The 12,453-nt window shown below is 41.0% G+C and overlaps 1 protein-coding gene across 2 annotated transcripts in view; it reads right to left on the bottom strand.

Annotated features, from left to right (window-relative positions):
- TMEM117 (transmembrane protein 117) overlaps positions 1-12,453 on the bottom strand; it is a 404,165-nt gene that overhangs the window by 314,669 nt on the left and 77,043 nt on the right. For both annotated transcript variants that reach the window (XM_037162329.2, XM_037162330.2), the window contains one exon: positions 12,284-12,416. In XM_037162329.2, coding sequence (XP_037018224.1) covers positions 12,284-12,416 — 133 coding nt within the window. The remainder of the gene's footprint in view (positions 1-12,283; positions 12,417-12,453) is intronic.

Below are 12,453 nucleotides of genomic sequence, written 5' to 3'. Positions count from 1 at the left end.
AGGGCGCAGAAGATAGAATCACATTGTTCGGTCAGTCCTTAACCTTGACCACTCCTTGGTCATTCACCAAGGCCCTTTCTGAGGCTTCACTATGAACATGGATTCCTATGGCTTTATTTTCTGACTAACTAATTTGTACTACATTTTAACCTGATACAGGATTATTCCTGGAAAAGAACAGTGAGATCTCTAATCTTAAAATAATATCATGGTCTTTATGAGAATAGAATTTGGATACAAATTAAATATAAATGTCCAGGAATAGTCCATGTACATCAAAGCCAAGATTTTCTTCTCAAACATTTCCCTCCTGTCTCTCTCCTACTGATTTCAGGTCAGGTGACCATATGTTTCAATTAGCCTTGGACATCACAAGTTAGGCCTTTTCTCCTGTGTTATTATTAATAGTCCGTTTCATTTTCATATGTGTTCCTGTTTGAATAATAAATTATAAAACTATCTCACTTCTAGAAAGTACTGTGTGCTTTTTTTCTTATTTCTATTCTTCTTCCTTAATTGGGACTTGTTCAGAGTGGAACACAGGGAGTGCTCCTTTATCCTCTGCTTTCTCTAGTGAGAAAGGTTTTGAGAGAAAAAAATAGGATTGAAAGAGTGAAGTGCTCATTACTGACTCTTCCCAGTCTCTCAGTCTTCCAAGCAGTGGTGCACATTCGACACACATGTAATAGAAGCAGAAAAGACGCGGACCACTGAACGGCTGGAAAAGATGTACTTGGCAAGGGTGGAGCAGCACTCAAGGACGGCAGGAAAAACCAAGTACGCTAAACTCAGAGAACACTGCGGGCCGGCCTGTTGTGACTCCTAGGCAAATGAGGCCTTCCTGGGTAGCTGTGGGAACAGGCAGAACCACCACACAGCAGATGGCTCCGATCCAAGCCGGTTAGCACAGGTCCCGGCTGACCAGGCCGGTGCTTTTTCTGGGCTGTGATGAGAGATAATGCAGCTGCGGGACCATGTCCTGACTCACTACATGCCCGGCTTGGACCAGAGTCGGGGAAGCAACATAACAATGCGCAGTGCCCTCTGCCAGAAGCTTTCAAGCCCAGGACTCCGTTTATTTATTTTTCTTTTGAAATTCAAATTCTTCCTTTCTCATGAGCTTATTCTTTGCCTTTAGCAAACTCCTCCCCTAACTTTCCCAGAGGTAGGAGTTGAGGTGAACACATATTTCTCTCCCCCCAATTATGACTTCACTCACACTATAATATTACTAGCACGGAAAGGGAGACCTGTTACCAGGGAAACCAGGAGGAGTGCCTAAGTGCAGCCTCAGTTGGCTCCTTTATTCTAATTGGCCAAATTCTAGTTGTGCCCTTGACCCATCTCAATTTGGTAAACATAAGAAGGTAAAATACTTCATAATCCCTGTGACTTATAAGTTTTATCCATTTCTTCATAAGGTCCCACTGCCCTGTACTTTTTCTCCTGAATTCACTAATTTAACTCATTTATTTCTACTAACCAAGAATGCTGTTCACCGTGTTTAGAACAGACATGGCACAAAAACTACCAATCAGAATAGATGTATTCAACCAAATCAGAATGCACACCAGCGGCAGACGACATCGGAACCAGAGCGTGCTAGCCATCACGTGCTCCGGTGTCTCACCAAACCTGATGCCTTTCCTATTTCCTATCCAATATACAGTTGAATATACATACACAATGGAGTAAGAATTAGATTTTCATGTGAAATTTATCCATGCCTTTTATATCAAATCACAGTTAGGATGACTTTTTAAAAAATATTTTATTTATTTATTTTTAGAGAGAGGGGAAGGAAGGAGAAAGCGTGGGAGAGAAACATCAACGTGTGGTTGCCTCTCATGTGTCCCCTACTGGGGACCTGGCCTGCAACCAGGCATGTGCCCTGACTGGGAATCGTACCAGCGACCCTTTGCTTTACAGGCCCGTAGCTCAATCCACTGCGCTACACCAGCCAGGGCCAGGATGAGTTTTTTAAAACTCATTTTATATATCCCCTTCCTAGGAAGAAAGACACTATGTGAACAAGGGGGTCTGAAGGACACTGTGTCGAGGAAGGAAACGTAAGTTATCGGAAAGTACATCTTTGCTTCTCAGTTGGGGCTGGAGTGGTCCCGTGCGGTGGTCAGTAGTGCTGTTCCTGAAACATTTCTATTCTCCCCACTCTGGGTACACGGCGTGACTGCACGTCTCCACCACCCGGTGCCTCGGTGGAGCCAAATGAAGAGTTCTAATCTAAGTGTGGCGAGCTGACATGAAGCATGCTGCTTCCAGGCAGATGCTGAATTACTGCTCTGAGACCCCCAGACCAACTAGTAACCTCTCACATGACAGCTGCTGTGTCCCCCTTGATCCCGGAGGGAGGGCGCCTAGGTTAGGGCCCTCCAGCTGGCTCCCAGTGAAAATGTAGTGTGAGACAAAAAAAACCTTGGGTCTTAAGCCACTAAAATTTTTAGGTTTGTTTGTTACTGAGACACACGATAATCTATCCTGATATATTTTAATTTACAGAGGCTCCTGTTTCATGTCCTTTGGAGGCTCCTGTTTCATTGGAGGCTCCTGTTTCATTGGAGGCTCCTGTTTCATGTCCTTTATTCTAATTGGCCAAATTCTAGTTGTGCCCTTGACCCATTCTGAAGTACCCACGTCGGTGGCTTTAAACATGGGGTCTACAAACTCCCTCTTTATCTTGTACACATAATTCATGAGGCTAGGAAAGAAGGTCCATCCCCAGCACATATCAAATTTCCCCAAACCGACTTTAGCTCTACTTTGTTGCTAATTCTTGACTAACCCATGGGTTTAGTCTAGGAAGCCTCCAGAAGTCTGAAGGGTCTGTGGCATGATAAATTCTCTAGAGGCAATTCCCCAAAAGGGTGCACCAACCTAGTTCCTTTACTAGTTTAGGTCACTGAATTTTCTTAAATTAACCCTAAACTGACTCACCTTTAGATGACATAATGAAGCAATAACCAAGGCTGTCCCCTCCAGACCCTCGAACTGTTGGCAGAGCTGAATGAAATTCTGTAGCTCAGCCCCCCACTTTCCGCTGAGCCCTGTATTAACTTGACATGATCCCAACAGAAATATCGTATCTGCTGCTCATTTAAGAACCATGAAATCCCGCTTACTTACCAGTGTTGTGCATCTCCACAGACTCAGTGGAGATGCCTCTATAGGGTTCAATATACACACGCAGATGCAAATTCTTATCTCTGTGTAGTTACTCATAACTTTTTCATCAGTGATTTTCTTGTGGATTGGTAGATTTAATCTGCATATCAAATTCTCTAATAAAAGTATGTTGAATAATTTATACTATTATGTATGAAATATATATTATCATATATTAAAATAGCACAATATGCATATATATATAGTATATGTGACAATCTTGAAGCAAAGAAATTGATTATTTCTTGCTAAAAGAAAATAAGCATTTTATATGCAACATATATATTTTTTCCTGTTACTTCACAGGATGCTGAACATTTTATGCTTTGCAAAATACCTAGGAATCATCCTTCTAATCTTCTAAAATATGTATTTTAGGGAAAGAAAATTAAACTATGTAGACTACAAAATATAAGTCAAAATCCAACACCCACTTTCTTTCAAATTTCATTGATCTTTTATGGTAAAGGATGCAAATTCATATTTTTTAATTAGGTAAGGGTCACTATTTAACTCAGGATCAGTCTTTGAGTGTCCTACTCCTAAGTAATTTTAAATTGCAATTATTATTGTGCTCTTCCATGTCTTTTGACACTGATTTAATCAAGTATGTTATACCCATTTGCTTTAGAAAAAGAAAAAAAAGAGTAGAGTTAGAGTTAGGGTCCCCTGGCGGTAGCCTAAGGAAAGTGAACTAGAGAGAAAGAAGTTAACCAGTTCCAACAGGGTTGATTCTCTCCCAGAGAACAGCACAGTGGGGCTCACTTATCTCCACCATGACAAAGGCATCCTCCTGCTGACTGGGTACCAGACAGTGAGAAAGGCTCCAGACTGAGCAGCCAGAGCTGTGTACACGAGCGGGCTGCAGTTCATGTTACCTCACAGGGCAATATTTGAATGACGGAATATTCTATTAATAGTACTCTACTGTTTTTCATCAACCCCTCGGGGATAACTCTGGGGTTAATAGATTACAAATTTAATGACTTGTCACAGAAATGTCGCTTTCTCGGCAATGGCTGGATTGTCTCATTAGTTTATTAAGTTATATAACTTCAGGTAAACCTTAAGCCTCAGGCCATCATAAACATGTCTGGAAAGTAATTATTTCCTGTGTGTTCATCACCAGGAAAAGTCAACTGAGCTAGAACTTAAAAGATAGTCATTATTATAGAGTGTCCGGAGGATGGCCCCCCCCACACACACACACAGGACACTGCATCATTAATTCCCATGATACCATCCGTAATTCCATCAGATTTTTCCTCTGCTTTCAGGAAGGTCAAAACTAGCAAGTAACCATTTAGTAACTTAATTTATGTTTGATTTCCTCTTCTGAATCCTAGTGAAATATCATATTAATTTCTGTATTTACTTTCCATTGATGAAAAATAAAATAAGGAACCGTTTATGCATATTCATAAAGATGCATCCTAATAGCATTTGAACTGGGCGCTATGCATCATTCCACCTGGTAATGCACTCCCTCACTCAAGTACATTTAAGATTCTGGATTATGAGTTCTGGCACAGGAAATTAGTGTTCACTGAAGATCTGCCGCTGCTAGGTACTCATTTGGACATTGTGCATGAAACTGATAAGAATTATTATAGTTGTATGATAATAATGTAATATCATTGGTATAAGTTACATAATTTTATTATATTGACCAAAGCACTTATTGTTATTATAAAAAACAAATATTTATCGAGAGCTAAAGTACACAAGGAACTACAATATACATTTTCTATTATTACAACAGCAACTCCATTTATCTAGAGCTCATTATTAGGTGGGCACATACCAACTGCTTTGCAAACATTGTCTTCTTTGATTGTTGAAACAGCCCTCAGGTTAGTGCTAATATACCCCTTTTACACTTGAGAAAATAAGGCTCACAGAGAACTTCACCTAGGGCCATGCAGCTCAAGGTGTCCAGACAAAAGTCCATGCTGCTTCCACACCACATCCCCTTCCATGCAAAGCAAAGCTAGCAGTAACCAAGATTTTTAGCTATCTTAAGTTCAGTTTATTTCTCCACCTTAAAGCATGCATTTCCTCCAAATTAATGATGATGGTGGTGATGCCATAACAACCACCCGTATCTTAAAAACGAGAAAAACTCTAACTCATCTATGTTATTTTTGCTAAGGGGGCTAAAATCCAGGTGTTCTGTTTCCAGGACTAGAATTTTTCCCCATCAAAGCTGGTAAACTGTTTAATGACAGAGCTGAAATAAGCAACTCTGAAGAGAACACCTCTTCAGTGGGTGAAGTCAGTGTTGATTCTCAACAGACAATGCACTCCCACAACGTAATAAGGACGCAGCATTATTTTTCACTGACGTTTAAAACTTCAACTCAGACAACACCAACAGTAAACTTGTGACAATTTAAACACGCTGTGCTATTTTACCTTCGTACTTTCACAATCAAGTAATGTGGAACCAATAGCATTGCAAGGGGCAAACTGCTCCATTGCCATCCTGCCTCTGAGCAAACAAGTCTCTCTCTCTCTCTCTCTCTTCCCCCACCCCCTCCTTCCTTTCTGGCCTCCTTGCCTCCCCCCTCTCTCTTCTCTCTCCCTCCCTTGCTCTCTCGCCAAGCCCCCCCTCTCTCACCACAGGCTCGGCCCACTCGCTGTCAGCTTTTCTTCTCACCTGCCCATTCTCAGTAACTAGCTCTGCCCCCTTCTCCCAGCCTTAGTAATTAATTGTGCTATTATTGTAAATTAATCGTACAAGCAAGTCAGTGTTTAGTCTAATTAAGAGTGAGGCCAACAAATTATTTAAAGCACCACTCCAGCAGAATTTGCATTCAGCCTGGTATCAGCAGCCAATCAAGCTTTTCAGCTATTGACTCCAGCACTTACTTCCAGGATTCATGAATTTTGATTGACAGCCAAGCTTTCTCCCCACCCCACCCCCAAGCTCCTCCACCCTGCTCAGGGCCTCCATCCTTTACCCATCCCTACATAGCCATCACTTGGGAAATAACATCATACTCTTTTTTCCTTTTACCACAATTTAAATTGATCGCTTTGTACGTCAATACTTTTGTCAGTTGAGGTCATACCTAAATTGTATAGTTTTTAACATTATTAAAGACTATTGCAATGTTTTCTTGCCATTTCCCAAAATAAATTGAGCACCTTTGAAAACAAAAATCAAGCACACAAACACTACTTTCTTGGACTGAAGCCATCAGCGTGGACAATGGTAGCAGGTCAACCAACTTGGGTACTTGAGGAGCAAACAGCAAGTGAAAATCACAGTTTCCACCGTAAAAATAGGACACACGGCTTCGACTGCTAGTTCAGAGATGATTAGAAAGAGGGGGAAAGTTGGAGTAAGGAATCCGAAAGCATTAGTGAAAGTGTTAAAAATAGTGAACTTAGCAAAGAAACCAGTACTGCCTAGAGTAAAACTTCATCCTGAATTTTTCCATTAAAGAGTAATTCACCCTTGGGGAAAAAAAATAGTGTGCTAAAACCTATACCTCTGGCCACAAAAACTGAAGCTATAAATCAGACAGTCTTTTCTAATACAATGTGCAGACACAGTGATAAACCACAATATTGGCCATTCTTTCAAAAATGAGGTTAAGAGTATCAGAGGCTAAGGCCTTGGTAGGCTGTGTGTGTGGACTTTAAAATGCATTAGATCCCAAAGAATTTCATCCAGCCTACAGGCAAGTCTATGATGTGCCTGGCTTGCCTTGGCTGTCCCCTCTGTACATAGAAGGTGTCTGTTTTAGATTCCAGTGAAGTGCCCATTTCAAATGTTCCCTCCCGTCACCTCCCCTTGACCAACTGCCACTATATCCCCCTCACTGAGAGTTCTCACCACACACATTTAATGAGCATTCCACATGAGCTCTTACTAAAACCTATCAGAACGAGAACAGAAGAGGAACAGAGTCTATTCCACTTTCCCTTATACCCACCACCTAATCCTTACCTTCATTTTTTAGGTCCTGATTATGAATACTAATTCATTTTTTCAAAATTGCCTGAATCACTTTGTCTTATTTCTCAAATCCTGCCCCCAGAATACTTAACACATATTGATGTATTAATTAGTATTTGTAAAATTTCTCTGGAAAAGGCTTGGTCCGCCTTTTTGTCATTAACACCAGAAAACATCAGTTTCTTCATATCCTGCCCTAACATACTATAGGATCTTTGGAAATTCCAGTTCATGGAGGAATTTTTATACCTGAGACAGGAGTCTAATTTCCTCAGCGCTAGACACACTATTTATCCTTGTAATACTGGATTGGGTTTATAAACATAGAGATGTATATGAGCACACAAACATGGTTATATATACCATTATTTACAATTTAGAACATAAAAAGGGGTCAAGCACATCACAAATGAAAAAGTGCTTATCACAGAGCTCACTATGTGGAATTCTTCAAAGAAATCCAGTAACAACTAGGAGCACAACTATTTCAACACCAAGTTTCAGAAATTTAGAAGGGGAGTCTTTTTTCTGAGCAGGAAGCCTGCCTGAGATACCGCCAGGCAGCCCTGCTTGAAAACACGCCTTTTGCTGCCATCCAGTGGCGCTTGGCGGGATTTTTTTTAGGAATGTCAACCACGGGCTTCCCTTTCTCACCATTCCATTCCTTACTCATATGTGTGTTATGCTGTGGGGGACTAAGATATTGGAAAACACCGGGAAAGCCTTCTGTTAAGTTAGGGCTTTATACTGCAGACGCTATAAAAAAATCCCATGACTAAGAAGTTCTTAAGACCACATCCAAAAAAGTTTAGAGTGTAGGTTTCAAGAAAAACCTCAACCCATACTTGGAAGCACACCCCTCTTTATTTCTACCTAATAGAGAATTGCTAAATATATTGGGTTTAAATATAATAGAGAATTGCTAAATATATTGGCCTTGTTAAAAAGAGAAAATAAAAAGTATCTTCCCATCTCTCTCCCAAGATAGTTTATTAAACATCAGTTCAACCGAAAGGTAAAGGACCATTGTGATTTTAAAAACAAGGCAAACTGCTGTGGCAGTAGCCACTTCATGTTCTGAGAAGTCACAACATTTACCTCCAAGTGCTGGCACTTCTGACTGGGAAAATGCACTGATAAGATTTTGGTTACAAAAGGAAAAGCCTGGGTAAATTGCAATGGATAGACATTGAGATGAAAGGAAACTAAACTGTTCTAAATAACACACCAGCAGAATTCTGGAAGTTACTGGGAAGGTGAGCTCCAGAGAGAAGTAGAAACCTAAAAGCAGGACAAAAGCATAACCAGGGATGTTTGGGAGGAGGGAGAGGGAGGTGGTTCTAAAATCAAAAGGAAAATGTGTATCAAAACCAAAACACCGCACTGTGGTTAAGAGCTCCATGGAAGACTACTGTTTTGCACCCAAGTCCATGATAAGGCAGACAAGCTTTCTACAGGCTGTGTGTGCCAGGGGTTACGTGTTTCCTAATCCACCTTCTCTGAAGCACTTTTCAGGACCACCTACGCAGGGGCTTTGGTTTCCATTTCTCACCGATACGAGCCCAGATCCTTACGTCTGGTCCTGGCATGAAAGCCAAAACGCAAGTTCCTAAGGTACCACCCTGGTTTTCAGATCCTTCTTCATTCTGGGCCTTGGGTTTTTCCCCGCCTCTGGATAAGCCCGACTATGCATTTACAGGGAGTCTATCTGGCTGCATCAGACTGTCCAGCATTTCTGAAGATTTTGCAGTAGGAGAGGCTTCAGGTTACCTAGTCGGCCACCTTGTAAAAAGGAAGTTGCTTATAAAACATCCAGATGTAAAACCCTCCCCGGCATCAGAGCCTTCTCTGCAACAGAATCCTCCCCTACAACTCACACATGTATTGAAAGATGAATTTAGTTTGGTGTCTGCGACTTAAAGAATCGAAGCAGTTATGATAGCACCATGTTGGTGGTGTGAGGTGTAGCAGGATGGGAAGAGAATCCAAGGGGAGAGGAAACTCTCCCAGAGTGGTAGGAAATATGGAGAGTCTGAGCCTCCTTCCCTGCTTGCCCAGCCAGCTGGCTGGCCTCCTTCCCGGGCTCCCACTGGACCGTTTCTCAGCTTGGCTCCTAGGGACGGCTGAAGCCGTAGGGGTCAGTGCATACGACAGGAAATCCACTGTACTGAGAAAACCAGGGGTCTGCAACTTGACTCTTATCAAGTCAGTTCTGGCTAAAACTCCTGAAGTTCTGATCAAATAAACCTAGAGATTTTGCTCTTCGTAACAAGGAATCAAGCGACTCTGGCTTAGCCTAAAGTTATACCCAATCCTTAAATTGGGGGTTGGGGGAAAGCAAAGCATTCTAGGAAAATTCTTTTCTTCCTCGCTGAAACCCTAACCCCCCTCATTGTAGGCCTGAGGGCTCCCAGTATGGAAAGAAATCTAAAATACATGACTACAGGTCTAGCCATCAGAGACGATCCTGGAAACCCTTGAAACTCTCATAATAGTTCTAGACTAGTATTCCTAGAGATACCCTAAAGTCAGGGTCCATTGAAACCCCCACTGCAAATCAGATTTGGTGTCCAGAATCCTGAGCTCCCCTTAACCACCAGCAACCCTCTGATATAAAACCAGTCGATCATGACATCTGTGGGCCTACTGTCCTTTGCACACTTCTGCCCCATCATTCCCTGCCTGTCGAAGTGGGAGGCAAGGCCCCACGTGTCTCCTGGGAAACCCCAAGCACAGCTGCTGTATCCATTTGCTCTAAGAACTGGTTCTTCTCCAAGTTTGCATTCTCACCTTAGAGAGCTCACTAGTTCCACTGGCATGTGTCATAAAAGTTGGTAATACATCCTTTATAGATGGAGATCTAATTTTTTTCATCTGTACAACTACATCATTTGTCCCTTGCTTTGGATTTAATTGAGAAAATTCATGTCTGGTACTGAATGCTCCGTGACTGGTACCTTACATTTTAGATTAGTTTTATTGTTAGCTACGGAGTGCTTTACAACGTGCCAGGGATTATCTATTATTGCATTTAATTCATTACTTTCAAATCTGCTTTTTCCCTCAGAACAAGCACTTCTGGCTAGTTTAGTAGCTCCATACTAAAAAAAAAAAAAAAGAACTGGATGAAAATTCAAGTTCTGAGCAAAGGATGGATCTTATATACTACTTAATGTATTATTTCTGGCAACAGCTTTTAAAACGTAAGTTTTACATGGGCCCCACACCTGGTTGCAGAGGTGAGGGTGCACCATGACTCTCAGCCCCCGGGCTGTGTTAGGTCAGCCAAGGGTGCCTGTCCTCACGCCAGTGTTAGAGGCACAGCTCCATGGCTGAGGCTGACTCTAACCGGCTAGGCATTAGAGTCTGGAACTGCACCATTTAAAAATAGACCTAGTCCAAGTGACATCTTTTAAAGCTCAAGAAATAATTATAAGCCCTGGCTGGTGTAGCTCAGTGGATTGAGCATGGGCCTGCGAACCAGACGATCGAGGTTCGATTCCCAGTCAGGGCGCATGCCTGGGTTGCAGGCCAGTTCCCTGCAGGCCAATTCCCAGCAGGGGATGCACTAGAGGCAACCATACATTGATGTTTCTCTCCCTCTCTCCTTCCCTTTCCCTCTAAAGATAAATAAATAAAATCTTAAAAAAAAAAAAAGAGCATTGTAGAACAACATTTGCTAGATTTAGTGTCAAGAAATCTTTGAATCATTTCTGTTTATGAGTTTTTTAGAATTTGCAATATTTTAAGCTTGGCATATATAATAATCCTGTGTGCAGTTCTATAAGAATATCTGACCATTGTATTTAGCGGCATAATAGTATCAGAAAGAAACATGCATTCCAACCTGATAGTTTGAAATATTTCCTAAAGAATCCTTTCATTTTTTGTGAATAGCTTTATACAGCTGTTTAACAAAGATGAATACAACTGCTATCATGTATGTTGACTTCTGAATCTTATCTATGACAATGAACATTTAGATTAAATGTATTCCTCCTGTAAGGTTATATCTTTGCAAAAGAATAAAAGATAATTTCAATAAAATATAAATTCTTTAAAAGAAAAAAAAAGAAATAATTATAGAAAAAAACATTTTAATAGCCCCCTAAAATTTGAACATTTGACCTGAGATCACATTCCTGAATTTACCACTTGTTAGTATGGACTAAAGTATAAAGCTTGTGAAATCCCCACTTTCCCTTTACTATTTATCTCCTGTAATAGTGGAGAAAAAAAATCAAAAATTGTAATTGAGCTATCCCTCTCAGCATTGAACAGTGGTAGCTAAGATATACACATAACTTCAAACTCACTGCACTGCAGAACTGGCCAGCATCTTGCCTGGGATACATTTAGAAGAAAAGGCTATTAGGGACCTTTCCGGTCCTACCGGAGGACAGATCAAAATGCTCCTTATGAACTATTTCAGTGCCCACAAGTATCGGAAGTGGCTTAGTCTTGTCATTAATCTAATTCTTAATGCTATAGACTAAGCAATTCTCATTTTCTGCCATTAAAACTTACCAAGAGCAAGTCAAGACCTGGAGAAAGTTAAAAATAATCTATAACCTTCTTGGAAGCACTTCTTCATGCCATGGTGATTTGATTAGTGATTTGATAAGTATAGATCACAACCCTGGATTTGATACAGGGAGGCCCACTTTTAAATGACCCATTTGTAACAAAGGTCTCTCTGTTGCAACTGTCAAGAGAATTTTTTTTTAAATGCCATCAGTATCCAACATTTTTATTTAGCCAGGCATCAAAGAACAACAGAATTGCAAACCTAGAGACCTTCACCTCAGCCCAGCTTTACCAATCTTGTAAGGATAAACAAGTCAATAAGATTTCCTGATTCCCGTACTCTCTGTCACTATGTGACATTAATAGCTGCCCTCAAACTCTCCCAGCAGAGAAGCTGTAAAGGATAAGGAACACAATATAAGTACTGTAGAAAGCTTCTTGGAGAAAATACCCAAACGTCTTCAGTAAGAAAATGCATAGATTATCCCTATTTGGGGGAGAATATTTGTAAAGGACATCTAGGCTACTAGAAACTGAAAAATCCTCTTTGAATTCTTACGAGTTGCAAACACAACACTCATCACAGGAGAAAGTGGAGACAGAACCTACCCCATGTTCCCATCCATTAGAAGAATCGTGTTGTATATGTGAGAAAATATGAAGAGAAAGAGAATTGTGCTGAAGAACATCGTCATCCACGACCCGTGGTCTTCTCGAAACATTTTTAACCGGAGCAACTGACCTGCAATGTAAACATGATGAGAAATCAGCATACATCG

Source organism: Artibeus jamaicensis, unplaced genomic scaffold (genome assembly GCF_021234435.1).
Source record: "Artibeus jamaicensis isolate MK-2021 breed Jamaican fruit bat unplaced genomic scaffold, CSHL_Jam_final contig_233, whole genome shotgun sequence".
Lineage (NCBI taxonomy): Eukaryota > Metazoa > Chordata > Mammalia > Chiroptera > Phyllostomidae > Artibeus > Artibeus jamaicensis.
This window is presented reverse-complemented; position numbering and strand designations above follow the sequence as displayed.